General features: G+C 33.9%; 2 protein-coding genes across 2 annotated transcripts; one reads left to right on the top strand and one right to left on the bottom strand.

Annotated features, from left to right (window-relative positions):
• Positions 1–3,439: 3,439 nt before the first annotated feature.
• Positions 3,440–4,381, bottom strand: LOC127079139 (patatin-like protein 2). The gene is made up of 4 exons (XM_051019559.1): positions 4,313–4,381; positions 3,867–4,166; positions 3,608–3,783; positions 3,440–3,515 (listed from the first exon to the last, which is right to left on the bottom strand). Exons 1-4 carry the CDS (start codon positions 4,379–4,381, stop codon positions 3,440–3,442), a joined length of 621 nt encoding a protein of 206 aa, XP_050875516.1.
• An 8,678-nt stretch (positions 4,382–13,059) lies between these two features.
• On the top strand, positions 13,060–14,620 carry LOC127079140 (uncharacterized). Its single transcript, XM_051019560.1, has 6 exons — positions 13,060–13,071; positions 13,164–13,429; positions 13,542–13,800; positions 13,921–14,100; positions 14,178–14,333; positions 14,429–14,620. The coding sequence occupies exons 1-6, from the start codon at positions 13,060–13,062 to the stop codon at positions 14,588–14,590; spliced, it is 1,035 nt and encodes a 344-aa protein (XP_050875517.1). The 3' UTR covers positions 14,591–14,620.
• Positions 14,621–22,419: the final 7,799 nt, after the last annotated feature.

A 22,419-nucleotide genomic window follows, 5' to 3' on the forward strand; every position in this document is an offset into this window, starting at 1 on the left:
CAATTCCGGAAAATCTTTCCAAAGGAATCAATGTCAAGAGCGACAAAACCACTAGAGCTCATACACACCGATGTTTGTGGACCAATCAATCCAAACTCTTTTGGTAAGAGTAAATACTTTATCCTCTTTATTGATGATTATTCTAGAAAAACATGAGTTTATTTCTTGAAGGAGAAGTCATAAGTGTTTGAAAACTTTAAGAATTTCAAAGTCCTTGTGGAGAAAGAAAATGGTCTTTCCATTAAGGACATGAGATTTGATCGAGGAGGATAGTTCATTTCAAATGAGTTCCAAAAATATTATGAAGACCATGGAATCCTCCGCCCACTAACAGTGCCAAGATCACCACAACAAAATGGAGTAACAGAGAGAAAGAATCGGACCATACTTAACATGGTGCAAAGCATGCTTAAGAGCAAGAAGATGCCTAAAGAGTTTTGGGCCGAAGCAGTGGCATGTGCGATTTACCTGGAAAATCGTTCCCCAACAAGAAGCGTGCATGAGAAGACACCACAAGAAGCATGGAGTGGAAGGAAGCCTGAGATCTCTCACCTCAAAGTGTTTAGAAGCATTGCCTATACTCGCGTTCCTGGTGAAAGGAGAACAAAGCTTGATGATAAAAGTGAGAAGTATGTATTCGTCGGTTACGACTCAAGCTCCAAAGCGTACAAGCTCTATAATCCAAATAGTGGAAACATTGTCATAATCCGTGACGTGGAGTTCGAAGAAGAAGATTGTTGGGATTGGAGTGTTCAAGAAGACATGTATGATTTTCTTCCTTACTTTGAAGAAGAAGACAAAATGGAACAACCAATGATAGAGGAACATATTACACCACCGACCTCACCGATACCAAGGTTAGATGAAACAAGCTCAAGTGAGAGGACACCACGACTAAGGAGTATTGAAGAGCTTTATGAAATAACCGAAAACATAAATCACATTAACCTTTTGGGTAATTGCGAGCCTCTAAGCTATCAAGAAGCAGTTGAAAACGTAAAGTGGAGAGACACCATGGAAGAAGAAATCAAGTCAATCACGAAGAATGATACATGGGAACTTACTACACTTCCACGAGGACACAAAGCAATCGGAGTAAGATGGGTGTACAAGGCGAAGAAGAATGCAAAAGGAGACGTGGAGAGATACAAAGCAGAATTGGTAGTGAAAGGCTATAGTCAAAGACAAGGAATTGACTATGATGAGGTATTTTCCCTCGTTGCTCGTCTGGAAACTATTAGACTGGTCATTTCTTTGGCAGCCCAAAATGAATGGAAGATCTATCAAATGGATGTGAAGTCGGCCTTCTTGAATGGTTTTTTCGAAGAAGAAGTTTATATTGAGCAACCATAGGGCTATGAAGTAAAAGGGCAAGAAGAAAAAGTCTTGAACTTGAAGAAGGCATTGTACGGACTCAAGCAAGCACCGAGAGCTTGGAATGTTCAAATCGACAAGTACTTTCAAGACAAGAACTTCATCAAGTGTCCATATGAGCATGCACTCTATATTAAAGTGCAAAGTGGGTATATTTTGATTGTGTGCTTATATGTTGATGACTTGATATTCAGAGGGAACAATTTAAGCATGTTCAAAGATTTCAAGAAAGACATGTCAAATGAATTTGAGATGACATATATGGGGCTCATGGCATATTATCTCGACATCGAAGTAAAGCAAGAAGACAAACGAATTTTTATCACCCAAGAAGGTTATGCCAAAGATCTCCTTAAGAAGTTCAAGATGGATGATGTCAATCCAGTTGACACCCCGATGGAATATGGCAGCAAGTTGAGTAAGCATGAAAATGGAGAGATTGTTGATCCAACTTTTTACAAAAGTTTGGTTGAAAGTTTGCGTTAGTTGACAAGTAAAAGGCTGGATATTCTCTATGCTATAGGAGTCGTAAGTCGCTACATGGAAGCTCCAACAATAACTCACTTCAAGGCGGCAAAAAGAATCCTTCGATACATCAAAGATACAACAAACTTTGGTTTGTACTATTACTCTTCTAAAAATTATGAGATTTTTGGCTATAGTGATAGTGATTGGAGTGGAGACTTGGATGATAGAAATAGCACTACTGGTTTTGTGTTCTTTATGGGAGATACTGATTTCACTTAGATGTCAAAGAAGCAACCTATCGTCACACTGTCAACTTGTGAAGCTGAGTATGTTGCCGCCACATCATGTGTTTGTCATGCAGTTTGGCTAAGGAATTTGTTGAAAGAATTAAAAATGCCACAAGAAGATCTTGTCGAAATATGTGTTGACAATAAATTAGCACTTGCTTTTGCAAAGAATCCTGTATTTCATGAAAGAAGTAAGCACATAGACATCGTTACCACTTCATAAGAGAATGCATAGAGAAGAAGAAGGTGAAGTTGAAGTATGTGATGTCTAGAGATCAAGCTGCCCACATTTTTACCAAGTCACTCAAATTGGAAACTTTCGTGAAGCTAAGGAATATGCTTGGAGTCACAAATCAAGTTTAAGGGGGGAACTTGATTTGGGCATAATCTTGTTATTTGATTTTTTGGACTTTGTTATTTGGCCTTAGTTTATTTTGGGTAATGTTTCTAGAAAAATCTTGTAGTATTTGGAGTGTCTAGATATATCTTAAGATTGTAATATTTTTTAGAATACTCTTTCAGTATCTAGAGTTGAGATTTCTCTAGAATCAGTGTGTCTAGAGTTCTCCATAGAGTATTATAAATAGAGATGTAATCCTACACTTTTGCATCAAACAAAAATACAAAATTCTCTTTTTCATAAATAATTCTTCTACCTATCAATTTTCTATTTAAACCTCTAATATTCCCATACACTTTTTCTAAACACAAGAAACATTTATTTCCGACCATTATTCCACCCAAAATCATTCTCACTTTTGCTAGGATTCTTAATATAAGTAACATTGCCAACACTGTCTTAAGTTAACACTTTGCTTAAAAGAATCATGAGACAATTGTACTAGTATTACAAATCACTTTTCCATGGAGATATTTTCTCGCTAGTTTTGACATAGATGTTGTCAAAGTTAGGATCATGAAAGAATTAAGGAAATTCCAAGGGAATGGCAAGTGACATATCCTTGACATGATTTGACAGGCCTAAAACCATTTGAGAGGGATACGAAAAGAATGTGTACCTTTTTCTCATGGTTAGTTCAGTGTAACTAGCATTTCATTCTATAGATTATTGGATAGAGATTAGTGAATCAAACTTTTTCAATTTCCATATAGAGGCATATAGGGTCAATTGCTCAATATTTCTTTGGGGACAATATCATGGAAAAAAGAGATAACTAGACTAATAGCATTGTTAGAAGAATTAAGGTTTCATTTAATTATTTAGCACAAAAATTATTATTAAAATTACAATGAAAGTCTCAAAAATAGCTCAGAAATAAAGAATTCATGATCAGTGAGCAAATGTCACTCTATTTTAAAGCTTTGTTACTGTGAAGGGATTTCAGCTCTCTGACCCTTCTCTCATGGGAAAGTATTTTAGCAAACCTACAAAGATTAAAAAGCAGTTAAAAAAAATATAACTTGTATTTTCAAGAAAGCTAACTTGTGTTTTAGGGAGAAGTTGAAAAACTTAATACCTTTTGAGAGCCTCTTCATTTGTTTCTCCGTTTTCAATTGGCTCAAACACATTGGTCTTTAAATTGACCTTAGATACTGGTTTTTCTAACAATCTTTCACCAATTTGACAAAGATTTTCTAAGTTCTCTTTTGTGGAAATATCAAAAGAAGAATTTATACCAGTCAATGTATCATCCTGCATTTTAATATATAGTTAGTTAGTTATCCTTGCGTATAACTTAAATAATTTGTACATAAACAATGAATAGAGTTTAGTACCTGTATCCGTAAGTAATTATGTCCTGAATTAAATGCTTGAGCGATAGTAGCAAGATGGAGATCAACCATATCTCCGGATGATTGAGTATAAAAATCAACTATGGGAGTGGAAGTGCCATGGCTTAACCAGTCTAACAAACCCCATTTTGCTACCATATCTGAATCATACTTTTCTTCCTTCTTGGATGTCCCAGTGCCCAATGATATTACAAGAAAGCGACTATATTCCACATCCACAGGCTTAGTGTCATTATTTTGATTAAATATGTGATTCTTCACTTCATTCACAGCTATTAAAGCCTGAAATATCATCACCAAGCTATTAATGATATGATATGTTTGTAAATTATAAAAACAGCAATTACATAATATTAAAATGGACACTTCATTAATAATTCAATCATCTCAAAAATAATTTCTCTAATATCTCTTGCATGAAACCTCACCAGCTTAGAAAAGAGACATTCAACGCAATATTTCTTATCCCAGAGGCCTTTTAAGTCAATAGTCACCATCCTAAAGTCACTACATTCTTAGAATTCATCTAACACCCTCACAACACTTGGAAGCCCTAGGCTTTAATCTTGTGCATTAATTTTTAAGAATGATACTGGTGATAATATAGGTTGCTTTAATTCAATACTCGACATTCATAATGCACTTTTGCAAAAATTATGGGAACAGTTCTGTCTAAAGAAAGTGACTACATCATAAATCATAATTATCTTTGGATCGAAACAGACTCCTAATTAGCTCCTTAGCCACCAAGTCATCTCATTTACTCTTTTGAAAATTCAAAATAGATGGTGCAACCATATGACAATGACTAAGAACATGCCTTTCATGCTCACCCACATCTATAAGAGGAAAACAAATTATGCAAATAAACTTGCAAATATCGAGTTGACTTTGCTAGAGTTCACGTGGTGGAACCTCCTCCACACACACACATATATATATATATATATATATATATATATATATATATATATATATATATATATATATATATATATATATATATATATATATATATATATATATATATATATATATATATATATATATATATATATATATATATATATATATATATAAAAGATCAAATGACACCAATGTGTCAAACTTAATAATTTGATATCTTCACTGATTCTTTACCGTATATTTGTATAACAAAATATATTGATGGATTGAAAATTATTATCATATAGATTATGTCTATAAAATTTAATATTAATCAGAAATCATTCGACATTTCAACGAAATACATAAAAACTAATGTTTTACTAAACTTCATGAAAACCGTTAATTTTTATCATTCTCTTTAACAAATCAAATCATTTTTTATTTATATGAAATTTTATAGGCATGACATATATAATAATTGATTTCAATACAATGGTGAATTTTGTTATACGGATATAGGGTGAAAAATTATCGAAAGTGTCATATTACTAAGTGTCATGGTAAGTTTGACAAATATATATATATATATATATATATATATATATATATATATATATATATATATATATATATATATATATATATATATATATATATATATATATATATAAATGACACAAAGGTGTCAAACTGAGTAACATGACATCTAAGATAACTCTTCATCATATACTCGGATAACAAAATCTACCGTTGGATTGAAATCTATTATTATATAGATATCTCTATAAAATTTAACATCAATCAAAAATCATTTGATATATCAACGAGATGAATAAAAATTAACGTCTTACAAAACTTTAACAAAACCGTTAATTTTGATTTTTCTCTTTAATATATCAAACAATTTTTATTGATGTTAAATTTTATAGAGATGATTTATATGGATATGTAGTAAAGAGTTATCGGATGTGTAATGTTATTAAGTTTGATGGATTTATGTCATTTGATCCTAACACACACATATATATATATATATATATATATATATATATATATATATATATATATATATATATATATATATATATATATATATATATATATATATATATATATATATATTATATATATATATATATATATATATATATATATATATATATATTATTTTTATTTTTTATTTTTTATGAAAAGTTCTTTCATATTATTTTTTAATAGTCTATTGGATAGACTCTAACACCTTAAAGTACTTCATATTTTATTGATTATTTATTGTATAATTTTATTTTATTTACAAAAATGACCATGCATAACTAATAATTAGAGTTGTTTTTTATTTTCGATAATCGGTAGTTTAGCGTTTTTTTCCTTGTGGATAAATAAATAGAAGTTTAATCATGACAAATATTTTATTAAATCATTTTTTAGTCACACTTTAATATATTATATTTTAGATCCTTTATGATATCCTGTCATTATACATCCTCAAAGAAGATTTTATTTTTAATTTTAACTCATAAATACTATGTTATATAAATGTATGAAAATAATAAATACATGTCGAGAATAAATAATATTTAAAGTGTACATATTTTTATTTTTTCTTAACACTCACACAAAATGTTTTTTTCTTAACAGTCACACAAAATGTGATCATATGTATTGATTCTGAAATTGTGTAAAAAAATATACATATCATGAGTTACCTAATATTAGTAGGAAATGTATGTGCAATTTGTTTTATATAAATATTTCCTTATATTTAGTGGCATGTTTAGTTGTTTTTTGTTAATACATCTTTTACAATTTTTTTTTTACAAATATCTTACTATCTATCTTAATTATTTTGCTGCTTTTTTTAGTTAAAACTAGAAATTATAGTTAGGGAACATGTAGAGTCTTTTTTTCACTTTTTATTCTCAATTTTGTTTTCTATTTTTGATTTTATGTTTTTTATTGGTTAAATTTTCATCGATAATAAATACTTTTTCCTTTAATTTTAAAACTAATTTTTTGTTAAATTTAAATCAAATAGATATTGAGAAACTTAAATTAATCGATTAAATTAGAGGAAAATCAAATATTTCTTTATGTTAGGTCATATTATATATGATTTTTATTTTATTCTACTCTAATCATTTGAGAATAAAATAAACTATATTCAAATTATATTTACATATAAGTAACCAATAATCATTTAAATTTTCCTTTCATTAATTTTATAAAATTAAATTCTAATTTTAATATATAAAAAATCTCATTTTAAAATTCTCATTAGATCACACATTATTTTGGTTCATATTCTTTAATAATATATATATATATATATATATATATATATATATATATATATATATATATATATTTATATTTATATTTATATTTAAAATCATATATTTCTTCTTGTTTTAGTCATATTATATATGACTTTTTTTGGTATTCTACTTTAATCATTTAAAAATAACTTTAATTAAATTTAAATTATATTACTATATAAATAACCAATAATTATTTAAACTTTTATTTCATTAATTTTGTAAAATCAAATTTTATTTTTTATATATGCAAAATCTCGTTGTTTACACGATATATTGGATAGCCTTCTTTAACCAATTATATATAGAACTGACCCTTTCTTATTTAATTATAAGGATTAATCACTATCCTCATTTTATTAAAATAATAAAATAATTTTTAATGATGATATTTATTGGAATACATGTAATGACACATTTAAGAGTATATGTCATTATTTCATTTCTATTTAAAATAATCAAACATTTAAAGAATATCCATTGATTTTCCAGATAATAATTTGAATGACTCAATTATTGTTTTACTTAATCAACTACAAAATCACTTTCAATAGACGAGAAGAAATGGTCGATTTGTTATGTTTTATCTTTTTTTATATATAGATTATTGTATTTATTTTTCATTTAAGAAAAATGTGAATAAAATGAAATGCTTCTTAGTTATAATTTACCTTCTGCTTTTTTTTACCACAATATATTTATTTGATTTGACCAATTAATCTAAAGAATGTTATCTATTTTAACGCTTATGAATATCGTGGACATTAAACAAATATGAGGAAAAGAACTTAAGAGTATTAACGATAAATACTGATGAAATAAAGTTATACAATTCAAATAATTTAATTCGTATATTGCTATCGATTTTCATCAATGAATAATTTCATGTCCTTATTCTGATATGTGTGATAACGTGACTAGCTAAGGCATGGCGCAATTTACAATGTACTTGAGTGCATCAAAGTTGGCGTGTATCTATAGGGAGAAATTTAGGCCTTAATCTCGTAACTTCTTTTTCTAGTTGGCATGAACCCTTGAGCCGCTGCTTATAAATATGATGAATTGAGTATTTGGATGTTTTTGCAACCATTGACATTCAAACTTTTAGTTACTTTCTCAGACAACGCTTTTGTTTCCTCTACTTCGAGAATACTACTAAAAGCAATTTCTTTGATGACTGCATGGTCTCGCTCTATCAATTTCTGTTCATGAGAATATGGTTGCAGTTTCCCTTCTCTTACTTCGACGTAGTCATCCTGAAGAATTTAAAAGTTTCTCATTCCCAACTTCATTTGGGGTCCTGGACATTCATTAGGGTATTTCAAATATGTGTTGAGCACAAATCTTGGAAACCTTCTCTTGGATCATTCCTTGATTTGTTTTCATATAAGGTGCACCACTTAGGACAATTTCTGTAACAAGAGGCTCATTAGCTTCCTTCCGATCAATCCTTGGTTAGACCTTTATATGTTGGATTAGGGTGAGTTTCTAGGATACTTTTTACTATTAAGCCCCCTCACACGTGTGGTTCATCTTGTTTTTTTGTACCTCCTGCCGACTCTCCTCACCTCTGCCAAAGTTTATACCTAAAGTACTGGTCTAAAATCCACTTTAACTAGGACGCTCATTATTACTATACTAAGTTGGGCTTTCTTTATCTGGACGGGGTGGCAATGAATGAGGAAATGAAATATTGGTTTTAGGGTATTTGCTATGAGGAAGGGTTAGACTCTGGTGAAATTCCCCCTACCAAGGTAAGAAAAAGGCAGATTGACACTTATGCCATCGTGAGTACAATTATCATAGAGGAGAGAAAAAATATTTTTGGTGATAGTGGAGTCCTCGTGGTTTTTTTACATGAATAATTTCACTCTACAGATAGCATGGAAAAGGAGAACAAGCTGAAGTTGTTTAACAACCTTGAAAATTCTTAAGGTATTCAAGTCATGGTGAATACTAGAACTTCTATTTATGCATCTACTCCTTTGGTGACTATTGCTTTTACTTTGGCCCATGCTCCTGTTTGGGCTACTGGTACTTCTACTTCTGCACCCGAGGTAGATCAACTCTTTGAAAGAGGAGGCAATAACCCATGACTCTCCTTCTACTCTGGATGCTCGGGTGATTAAGTTGGAGGATTCCCTCAAAGAGGCAGAGAAGCAATATTAGGATACTTTTATTATTATTGAGGAGAAGAATCATCAGGTGGAAGAGCATCATAAATTCCATCTTTAGGAGATCGAGGCTCATATTGAAACCTTGAAAGCTCTTCAAGATGAGGTTGACGATTTGAGGGAGGCGATATGTGATTCCCTTAAGCAGGGGTATGCAGGTTATGCTCATGGCCCATGACAAAGTTGTGGAACATGTGAAGAAGTTCTTCCCCGACGCCATAATTTCGAGTGAGCCGCTGGACCCGTTTCAGGCTACTTCCAGGTTGACTCAGGAGGGTGAAATGGCACCTCGACTCCAGATGTTTAGGCTTGATTTTTATTTTTTCTTTGTATTATTTTATTTCCTGCAATGCTTACTAGACTTTTGTGCCTTGGGTGTTCATTTTATATGAAAATGTGTTTACCTTAATGATTTTGGTATTGTTTAGCTTAGAGCTTTCCATTTAGATCCCTTTATCGTTATTTTTATGATGTGTCTTTGGTTGTTCTTTCGCCCTGAATAGAAAAGTTAGTTTTCTTAGGTCGGACCATTAGTGTTCATTGGTTGCAACGAGATGTTTTTTTGTAGGTGTGAGAACCCCGGTTGGTCGCTTTATGAGGGGACCAATGCATTTTATTGAAATGAAGTGGCAGATATGCCTCTTAAATTTTCTTGCTTTTTTAATTTGCGACTTAACGCGTTGAATGATGTTAGATGTCTTTTTTTGTAGCTATGATTATTCGTTGTATTTAGCGTTTGCAACAATGATGTATTTATTCGTGCACTGTATTTAACGAGTTACTTATGTTTCCTAAGGATAAGCATAGGGCCGGAGAATTCAGTATGATATGGTTGTATCTTTGTATTATGTTTTGCGTCAAATAAGATCTTACCCCAGTCAAGGGTAGGATCCTCTCCCTTGCCCCTGAGGCTTAGCTCGGATTTAGGTGGACGTCTTCGGGGTCCACGGGTTACACCCTTGGATTGGCCAGACCCAAAAAAAAGGGTGCGCCAACTACGCATAAATGCATGTAGTATGCCTCATATGAGAATTCATATGATGGATGCATTTAAGTCATATCAAAAGTTGAAATGAATTTAGTCAATGTCAGATACACAGTTAGGCAAAGAATGCATTTAACTCATGTTACAATCGCAAAAATGTGTTTAGTATATGTCAGATACACAATTAGGTAAGGATTGCGTTTAAGCCTTGTGAGAAGCACAAAAAATGCGTTTAGTGTGTGTCACATACACAATTAGGCAAGGAATGCATTTAAGCCGTGTCAAAATTACAGAAATATGTTTAATCTATATCGGGTACACAATTATGCATTTCATCTTTGTTATCCTTGTCTTTAGCACTCTAAAAGAAAGAGAGACAAGTAAAATACAACATATGACGATGTACAAATATTTATAATAATAATGAATTGAATATGTTACAAAGAAACAACAAAAAGACGAGATAGATAGACCTTCGTGGTAACCCTTTTTGGTTGGACGTTCTCCTGAGTCCTTGGTATTTGACCTTTCTCGAGGCTTCAGGGTGAAAGGTCCTCCATCGGGGCTCCGGGGTGAGCCTCCCTTCTTTAAGGTATCTCCTTTTGAAAAAGTGTCGAAGCATACGACCTTACGTTTACCTGCCGATGTATCATTGAGTGGTCGACTTCATTGGAAACGAAGCTTGAAGACGGCTGTTGAAATCTTAGGACCCAGGAATTACCTTTTGAATGCTCTGGAGAGGTAACTTTTGTTCACAGCGGCCAAAACCTCTAGGTTCTTTCTTACTCCGAAGTGGGTATCTACCTTAAGTAGTCCACAGTTGGCCGACAGTCTGCCTTTGGGCGATCCGACCTGGTGGTCGGCTTCTCCTAGAACGAATATGAGAGTCGGATGCAAACAATGTTCCTTGAGAGATCCGCCTCCTTGACCTTTGGTTGGGTCATGTAGTCGAGTATTGATCGGAGGTAACTATCAATCGATATCCTTGCAACTAGATGTTGGGGTACCTTTCTTCGGGCACGCTTGGAAAACCTCTGCTATTTGGTCGGGCCTGGGGAGGCCTCGCCGCATCTAGTGGAAATCTTGTGGTGCGTATAGGAGGCATTGAGATATTTAGGTCGTGCTTGGTGTTAACTATGAACTCGTTGTATACGGGCGACATTAACTATGAACTCGTCATGTCTTCGACGCTGTCACGATAAGTACCCCAGTGGCGGTGGAAAGTATAGGCGACGTTTTACCGAAGGATGGATCGCGAACCTCCAGCATGACCTTTATGGATATTGTCTTCATCCCACGACGTAAACCTATATCTGGATTTAAGATCCTTCCTTTTGCTACCTTACAAAGTTCTCGAGAGAATATGAGATTTTGAACTTAATGAATCGTGGTTGGAACAATGATTTATTGAGTCGATTGCAATAGATCTTCGTGTTCGATTCTAAACGTTCTCGACTCTGAGATTTGAGGAGGTTACAAAAGGTTAGGTCGACGATTTGGATCTAAAATTGCAGGAATTTAGATCTAAAACTTCTATGTTCGCATGATGGAGTTGGAAAGTGGACGTGAATTCATGGAAATCGTAGAAATCAGAAGTTGTTTTCCATAGGCGGTGTCACTGCTCCGTTCGGGAACCAGAAATGAATGCAGTTGGAAAACTGATGATCTTGAACGGCGACTCTGATCTCTTTCACGGTGGCGCAAGGTGGACCTGCATGGTTTACACTCCAACACCAAATTCAATTCAAGATTCAAGATGAGTATAGTGAAAAATAGAGACCGAAGAATTTACCTCACTCTTAGCATGTAAACTGATTTTATACCTTGGATCAAATAGAGTGGATTTGATATGAAGTGGACCTTAATCATTTGGACATCTGACCGGCACAAAACACATTATATGTATTATTCTTTTGGTGTGACAATCCAACATAAATATATTATTCATAATATATATATATATATATATATATATATATATATATATATATATATATATATATATATATATATATATATATATAGATTCAATATCTCATATCCATGACATATGTGATATGATCATGAGCCTATATATATATATATATATATATATATATATATATATATATATATATATATATATATATATATATATATATATATATATATATATATATATATATATATATATATATATGAAGATTCAATATCTCATATCCATGACATATGCGATATGATCATGAGCCTATATATATATATATATATATATATATGAAGATTCAATATCTCATATCCATGACATATGGGATATGATCATGAGCCTATTCATTCGATAGTCTCTATAAATTATTTCCATATTTAAGAAGAAGTGATCACTGGTGCTTACTTTGGTTTCCATCTAAGATCTCCATAGAAAAAAATAGAAGAGAGATCCAAAGAATATTGAAAGGTTTTTAGTTTCGGAAATTCTGTTTCAGATTTCAAATCTCGAGAGATGCATGGCGAGAGAAGAGGTCAGAAAATAAGGCTGTCTTATTTACGTTTTTGTTTAAAAATCAAATTAATAATTTTGTGGTCATGGAAATATTTGTCTGAATAAGTAAATATGTAATGTTATGACAAATATTTACTTATTCAGACAAATATTTCCATGGCCACAAAATTATTAATTTAATTTTTAAACAAAAACGTAAATAAGACAGCCTTACTCTCTGACCTCTTCTCAAGCCATGCATCTCTCTAGCTTTGAAATCTGAAACAGAATTTTCGAAACTAAAAGCCTTTCAATATTCTTTGGATCTCTCTTCTATTTTTCTCTATGGAGATCTTAGATGGAAACCAAAGTAAGCATCAGTGATCACTTCTTCTTATTGTTATTGCATTGCATTGCATGCACTTTGGTATATATCAGCGTGTATTCCATTCTTTAATTTAGAGACTGATATTTGGTAATTCATTACAGGATCCTCTAGATATAAAATATACAAAGAAATTACCATTAACATTGAGGTTGATAGTTTTAGCCATCGCAGTGGTTTGTGGAATATACATATGCTCAATTTGCTTAGAGCTAAAAGGTATACGCACAACTTCAAACTTTTTAGGTGTTAGTATCTTCAAGCAACCATGTCCTTTTCCTTCCAACGTCCAAGATTGGGAACTTCCATATTTGCATTATCCACAACCCAACACCTATAGCAGGTATGGTTTATAGTGTTAATTATATCATTTAAAATGTTAATAATGAGTTTGTGCACCTTATGCTATTTCTATATAATCTTTATTATATATATCATGGTTGATGAATTTGCAGAGAGGAATGTAGTTGCAATCCGGTTCGATATTTTTGCATTGTATCAATGCAAAGATCTGGGAGTGGATGGTTCGAGACGTTTTTGAACAGTCATATTAACATAAGCTCCAATGGAGAAATATTTTCGGTTAGCAAAAGAAGAGAAAACGTTTCTTCAATTTTGAAGACGATAGATGAAGTTTATAATCTCGATTGGTTAACCAGTGCTTCCAAGAATGAATGTTCTGCTGCTGTTGGCTTCAAGTGGATGCTTAATCAGGTATAAGAACCATATATATAGTAAGGGTATGTGTTTGGCTTCAAGTGGATGCTACTATGTCGATTTATTTTAAGGTATATTATATACTATGTTTTCACATCTCTATATGTTCCAAACTAGGGTTTGATGGAGCATCATAAAGAAATAGTGGATTATTTGGAGGAGAAACAAGTTTCTATGATATTCTTGTTTAGAAGAAATTTGCTTCGTAGAATGGTATCTGTGCTAGCCAATACTTATGATAAAGATTTCAAGCTATTAAATGGAACACACCAGTCTCATGTGCATTCTACAGTCGAGGTTTCTAAATTCATCATTCTTTATTTTTTCATATAATCTCCATTGATTTCAAAACTGATTCAGTTATGGTTTTGCAGGCTTCGATTCTTGCAAAGTACAAACCACAAATCAATAGCACGATATTGATTCCAGAGCTAAAGCAAACGGAGGAGACGATTCGAAAAGCGATTGCGTATTTTAAGAACATTCGTCACGTCGTTCTTTACTACGAGGATCTTGTTAACAACCGCAATGTAAGACTAGTGTACTAGTATGTTTGAATTGACAGTAACATTGAGAAAATTACTATATAAAGTAGTAACATTTTTTTGAATATTTGATGATGCAGAAATTGAAGGATGTTCAAGAATTTCTAAGGGTGCCATACAGAGAACTAGAGAGTCGTCAAGTGAAGATACATACAGCACCATTATCGATGCAAATTGAAAACTGGGATGAAGTTCGGAAAGTGCTGAAAGGGACCACGTACGAGAGTTATCTTTATGACTAATCAAATGTAGGAGATTTTGTCATAAGATCAATAGAGCAAAATCTAATGCTCCTTGAATATTGTTTGTACATATGAAGGATTTTATTTTGTGGTTAGGCATAAGATTGTTAGTTACAAGCATTTCGAAGTTGCATTCTTAATAGTCCATGACATAAAGGATGGGATTTTTTTTAAATTACATTTACTTATTAGATAACTGTTTTTGAAGGAGATTAATCATATGATTTCACGTAACTACATATCTCTTGGTTAAATTTTAAAATAAAATAAAAAATCTTTAATAATAATAGGCATTCACATTATACTTATATTATTAAATTGAGTTACTCCCCTTCTCAAGTAACAGCTACTTTTATATAGGGGTGGTAAACGGGGATGCCCGCCCCGTTTAGGTCCGCCCCGTAAAAGCCCGCAAAAAAACGGGGCGGAGCGGGACGGTCATAGTTGAGGATGTGAGCTTAAAATTTAGATCCGTCCCGCAAAAAGTGAGGACGGGGCGGAGAAAGTCCGCTGGCACTGCACTCTTTAAGTCTAAAAATACAAAATTTATGTAAATGCACATGCCCGCAAAAGCCCGCGAAAAAAACAGAACGGGGCGCGGGCGGACACATTTGAGGGTGAGGGCCTAAATCTTTGGTCCGCCCCGCACAAACGGGCATGCCCAGCGGACCGAGCCTGTTTTGCCACCCCTACTTTTATAGGTGTCAATTATTGAGATGATTGTTGCCACATAAGCAATATTAAAATATTAAAACTTTAACCAATACTAGCTAACACAATTACAAAAGCGTTGTTCTTCAATTTCTGTTACTCATGCGCTCTAATGAAATTGCAAAAATACTCTTAGATTCAAGATTTTAAAATACAAATGTACTTGAATTATACAACATTCTCATGAAAGATCCCAACAACACGCCACAGTCAATGTTAAAAATCAATTTGGATTTTGAATTCTAGATTTTTCAAGAGACGAAGAAAACATAAATTAACATAAAAAAAATATTATCACACACACAAAAATACGTAATATTACATAGATTTTTTGATAATATAAAATCTTTAAAATTACGCTTCATGATATAGAGATGGTTAAGTATGTTTTAACATCTTTAAAATATCGTTGATCGATCTCGCCAAAGACTCATCCACAAAATTCTTAAATTATCATTCATCTTCAATTCAAAGTCACTACTATAAATAAAAGTATATTTTATGACAATGATTTCCCTTCACGTAACGAAAAACAGAGGTATAATTCTTAGATGCACCATCTTTTTTTTTCTGTTAAAAATATACAATCTATTATGTCGGTTTTAGTTGAAAGTTGGAGAGTCAACTAAGTCAAGATACATGATTCGAACCTCAGCAGCTTTAGTTTATGTTTTTATTTCATTAAAAACTGCTTGTTATTATTGTTGTTGATGTTATTGTTGTTGTTGTTTAGTTGTTCTACTTCCCAAAGTTATGAAAAGTCATATGTTGTAATTTAGTTGTTGTTATTGAGTTTGATTTTGAGATAGGTATTGAGATTATGTTTTTGTGATTCTTTGTGCAACTCTCGATCTTATTTCGTCGAACATGTTGTTGTTTAGGTGTTCTATTTTCAAAAGTTATGAAAAACTATGTGTTGTAGTTTAGTTGTTGTTATTGAGTTTGAGTTTGAGATTGATATTGAGATGAATGATGAATTACAGGATATTCAAAAATCATTTATTAGTGTAAATTGTTCTTCAAATATAACATAATTCTTCATATAATTATTTTGTAAACTAATTTGAGAAGTTATATGTTCAATTAGGGCTTAGTGAAATAAGTTATACATATTAGATATAATAAACTCAATCGTGTTTTACCCGTCAGTTAAATATCAAAATTGAGGAGAAATATATTTTTCACCGTTTAAAAATTCCAAAAAGGATCTCCCTGAGGATTGAACCCATTACCTTTTTACACATCATTTGTCGGTGTAACTAAAACTAAGAGGTCAAGTGGGGCATTTTTTATGACGTCCTCCATTACCTCGCATTTGAAACTAAGGTAACACCTCATTGTTGGAAAAAACCAGAAATGGAGTGGTGAAAAACAGTGTGTTTGGGAAAGATGAAGATGATAATGTGAATAGAGAGCGATAGAGAAATAGAGAAAGATTGAGAGAATTGAATCATATGGCATTGACCTTTCAACTATGACATACAATGTCTATTTATAGGGTACAAATTGGAACCACAAACAGGCCCAAGAATAACAGAAAAAAACAGAATTACAAAAACAGCTTATTTCCAAAACAACTTATCCAATAAGTTGTTTTCACTGCAGTGCTTTTTAAAGCTTCTATCAAGCATTTGAATTATTAAGGACTTCCAATACACCACCTGAATTCAAATGCTCCACACTCATCATGCTCAACTTCTTCACAAGTCTCTTGAACACATCACTTGTCACGCCTTTCGTTAACAAGTCTGCGACTTGTTCTTCGCTTCTGTAGTACCCTAAACGCAACTGTCCGGAGCTCACCAATTCTCTCAAATAGTGGAATCGCATTTCAATATGCTTGCTCCTCCCATGTGCTATGGGATTCTTAGCAAGGTTTATCGCTGAAATGTTGTCCACAAGTAGCAAAACAGCCCCATTTCTACTGTTGTCCAACTCCTTACATAGATTCACCAGCCACACAGCTTGGCATGCACACATCGACGCTGCTATATACTCGGCCTCACAAGAAGAGAGGGCTACAATCGGTTCCTTTTTCGAACACCAAGAGATTGGTGTCTTACCGAACATAAAGAGATACCCTGCCGTAGACTTTCGATCATCCTTATCTCCGCACCAATTGGAATCGGTGTATCCGAGTAACTCACAACTTCTGCCCATGTCGCTTGCCGGAAACAAAATTCCACAACCAAGAGTACCTTTCACATATCTAAGGATCCTCTTAACTGCTGCCAAGTGTGATACCTTCGGCCTCTCCATGAATCTACTCGCAATACCGACACTAAACGCCAAATCTGGCCGCGTATTGCACAAGTAACGCAACGATCCTATCAATCTCCGGTATTGAGTAGGATCCACATCTTGTTCTTCTTCACTCTTGGACAACTGTAATCGTGTCTCGGCTGGTGTTGTGGCAGCATTGCAATGCTCCATATCACACCTCTTCAGAATTTCCATGGCATACCTTCTTTGGTGCATGAGCAGTCCCAATTTTGTCCTTTGAAACTCTATGCCTAAGAAGTATTTCATGATACCAAGATCACTCATTTCAAATTCCTTCATAAGCTCTCCTTTGAACTTTGAAATGTTCTTTTCACAGTTGTCGGTAATCAACAAATCATCCACATAAAGACAAAGAATGATTACTCCCTCACTTGCATCCGGTTTCACATAAACTCCATGTTCGGATACGCATTTCTTGAAACCAACATCGCTAAGAAATCCATCTATGCGTTTGTTCCAAGCTCTTGGAGCTTGTTTCAAACCATAGAGTGCCTTCCTCAACTTATAGACCTTTGCCTCTTGATTTTTTATCACAAAACCAGGTGGCTGTCTCACATATACCTCCTCATCAAGTGGACCATTCAAAAACGCAGATTTGACGTCCATTTGATACAACGGTCAGCTGTTGTTATTTGCCATCGCAATAACTAACCGAATGGTTTCATGCCTTGCAACTGGAGCAAACACTTCATCGAAGTCTATCCCTCCTTTTGCAAAAATCCCTTCGCTACTAATCGAGCTTTATGCTTGATTATCTCGCCTTTCGGATTCGCTTTCACTTTGTAGACCCACTTCACACCTATCGCCTTTTTACCTTTCGTTAAATCAACCAACATCCAAGTACTATTCTTCTCAATCGAATTCAGTTCTTCTTTCATCGCACACATCCATTTTGGATCGCTTAATGCCTCATCCGTATTCACCGGTTCGGATTCGGCCATTAGAGCAAAGTGAATAAGATCACCCTCATTGTTGATCTCGCTATCTCGGAATAATTCACAATCACGAAGTCTTTGAGGCAATCCTCTTTGCCTTGTTGGTCGTCTACTTGATTCACCTGTTTCGGTTATAAAAGGTTGCTGTACAGTACCTTCAGCAAGTTGAGAATTCAAATTTTCCTGCATGAAATCGATTTCACCTTGAGGCAAATCGATTTCAACCTCACCAGAACCAGTTCCAGCAGCTCTAGAATGCTGATTTTCCTGCATGAAATCGATTTCATCTTGAGGCAAATCGATTTCCTGAACTGATATGGCAGATTTTCTGCTGTCAAACTGCCGAAACTCGTCCACGATCACATCTCGACTTATCACAATCTTCTTGTTACTCATATCAAACAGCTTGTAGCCTCCGGTAGGATGATAACCAACCAGCAACATCATTTCACCCTTGTCATCTAATTTCTTTCGAATCTGACCCGGAATATGTCGAAACGCTACCGAACAGAAAACACGCAAGTGACTCAAACTTGGCTTGTGTCCACACTATACCTCTTCTGGAGTAACCTTGTCCAACTTCTTTGTAGGACACCTATTTATCAAATAGGCAGCTGTAGAAACAGCTTCTCCCCACAACTCTTTCGGAAGATTTTTCGCTTTCAACATGCTACGCACCATGTTCATAATCGTCCGATTTTTTCTCTCGGCAGCACCATTTTGCTGAGGCGTATAGGGTGGTACAACCTCACGCACAATACCCTCATCGTCACAATAACTCCCAAGTTCCCTCGAAGTAAATTCTCCTCCTCCATCGGTTTTGAGAATTTTGAGTTTGTGACTACTTTGTCGCTCAACCATGGATTTAAATCGTTTGAACATATCAAACACCTCATCCTTCCTCTTGTTTAGATAAATCCACAGCTTCCTACTGAAATCATCAATAAACATGACAAAGTATCGGTTACCTCCATACGAATTGACTTGCATCGGCCCACACACGTCCGAATACACCACCTCAAGAAGATGCTTGGTCCTATGACTTGTATCCTTGCTGAAAACCCTCTTGTGTTGCTTCCCTCGAACACATTCAACACACAACTCAGCTGGAACCACGATTCTTGGCAGCCCAGTCACCATACCATGTCTATGCAACGCGTCGAGGTCTCGAAAATTGAGATGACCAAGACGGTAATGCCACAACCACTCCTCACTGTAGCACCTCAAATTTGCACCTCCCATTTTGTACATTCATTTCATGATTAGGTCATTAACATTGCATTGTTCATTACATAGTTCATTGCAAGTCATCAGTCAACTAGTTAGGAGGCTCAGTTGTGCAAGCAAGCAAGTGAATTTTCCATGGAATCAAAGCCCTAGGGTTGGTTCAATGTGTTCATGTGACCTAGGGATCATGTTGAAGTGATTTGGTCAAGCATTGAAGGCTCAAAGCTCATCAATCAAGATACATTTCATCTAAAACCCTAGAAAGTCAACCAAAGTCAACTGTCAATTCAACCATGGATTTGAAGGTGGGAGATGGTTAGAGATGCCTCATTCATGTCCATACAAGTCTCATCTGACATTTCAAACATCAACAATGAAGAATTTGAGGTCAGATCAAAACTTTCCAAAAATAGTAAGTGATCTGTAATTTGAAATTGCCAAAAATGGAAAGGTTTTCTCCTCACGATTACATCATCAAGCAAGCTTCAAATGAAATTTTGTCCAACATGAAAGTTGAAGATCTTTCTCTCCCCTTTCCAAAAAGTACAAAATCATGAATTTCTCATGTGTGGTTGAAGAGATATGGATCAATCATTGCCAAGAGAATTTGAACTTCAAACATGCATAACTTTCAAACCATAAGGCCAAATGAAGTGGTTCTTTTTGCAACATTTTTCTCGACATGCACTATCCAAAACATGCATCACATACCATGAATTTCCATCACAAAGAATATTTGGTTTTTCATTTGAATTTTGGAGGGAAATTTTAAATTTGAAAATTAAGCATTGTTTTCACATTTTACCATTTGCACTTGGCTCAAAACAGAATTTCAAATGATTTCCAAGCCAATTTCGTGCACTGTTCCATTGGTAATCTCATGCATGAGGTGCATTGGCCAATTTGCATTTACACTCTCTTTTCACTAATCCATTGGCAATTGGCTTAATTGTGATTAACAACATGATTAGGAGCTCATATATATAGCTAATCATAACAGAAAACTGCATCAACATCATCACATTTTCAGATCTGAAATTTTTCTTCACACTTTTTCTCTCAAACTTTTGCAATTTTCTTCAAACCAATTCATCATCCATTGATCAAATCATCATCTAGAAGGATTATGGCGCATGTTTGAAGCAAGAACCATCACAATTCATTCAGATTTGAAGCAGCTCGAAGCTTGCATTCATCCATGGCAGTTGGAAATTCTGGACAGATCAAGCACAATTAACCTTCAAACAGTCATCCATTCAATCATACAAGAGCATTGGATCATCTGTTTATGCTTAGCAAGGCCTGAATCGAGCAATTCCACTCCTGCATCTTCAACAAGGTCAGAATTCGAATGTCTTAATTCATGAAATTGTTAGATGATTATGGTAGATCTTTGAACACTGAGCAAACTGAGCTTTAGATCACTAAATTCCATGCAGTATTGTGTTAGTTATGGTGATTTTAAGTTTGACATGTGAAACTTCATGGCTTCGAATCTTTGAATATATGTTGAGTTAGGTTAAATTAGATATGGATTGTTGATGTACGATGAGAGATGAACATGATGATGTGCGTATTTTGTATTTCTGTGCACTTTTGTTCTTGAGCATGAAGAACATGATGAATGTGTATGAAGTTGTTAGGGTTTGCGTTTCCAGATTTCGTTTGATCCATTCCAGCGCTTGTTTGCATGTGTTTATGTGTTTATGGACATGTATTGGTCCAGCTGTTGCATGCGTGGCTAATTGATTGGTCTTCATTGTTTTGCCTTGCCACATCAGTTAAGTGAAACGGTGTGTTTCACTATGAAGCGCGCCACATTTCAAAATCTTACTCAGTTCGATTCCAGCATGATGCATTTTTCCAAATTGCATTTCATATTATTTCCTTTTTCTTCATCCATTCATGCTATGCTTCTCACATGTTTTTTTAATTTTTCTTCCACTTCAAAAATTCATAACTCAATAAATATTGATCCAAATAAGGTGTGGATTTTTGCATTGTGCTCCTTGTTGTGTATAGTTTTTTATGAGTATTTTTCCAGAAATTGTGCTCGGATGGAAATTAATTTTGCCTAGGGTTTGTGTGCATATGTTCATTTTGTGCTATACCTTTCCATATCTCTTGTGAAATGATGAGTTTTAATCCAATGCTTTTGAAATTTGACATGCTTAAACTAGACATCTTGTTGGACATTTTGGTATTGAGTTTGCAATTTTATCATTTGTGGTTGCTGAGATATGCTCAGGTTAATGTAGGTGTGACAATGTGTGTCACACCTTTGCTTGCTCAACTTGTCTAATTTCTTTGCCATGCCAAATGAATTCCAATTGATGTGATTTTTTGTATTATGCTTCCTATGCGTGTTGTGATTGATCATGAATTTTCTTGGAATTTTTGGATTCATTTCTGATTTGTTTGAGATTTTTCTTTCTGGATTGTCATTTGTGAACTTTTGAATAGTCTTGAACTTCAATGATTTGTGAAACGCTGGTTGTTTATTCTATGAATGTGAAATTTTGTACATTGTTTCTAGACATATTGAAGTTTGTTGTGGCTTTGGTTTGAGGTCTTTACCATTTGTCAATTCTGTTTTAGGCTTGTGCTGAGTTGATATATCAAATTGTGTCCTATTTGAGCTTGTTTGTGCTTACCTTGCCTTATGGAATTTGA

The sequence above is a fragment of the Lathyrus oleraceus genome, chromosome 5, assembly GCF_024323335.1.
Source record: "Lathyrus oleraceus cultivar Zhongwan6 chromosome 5, CAAS_Psat_ZW6_1.0, whole genome shotgun sequence".
Lineage (NCBI taxonomy): Eukaryota > Viridiplantae > Streptophyta > Magnoliopsida > Fabales > Fabaceae > Lathyrus > Lathyrus oleraceus.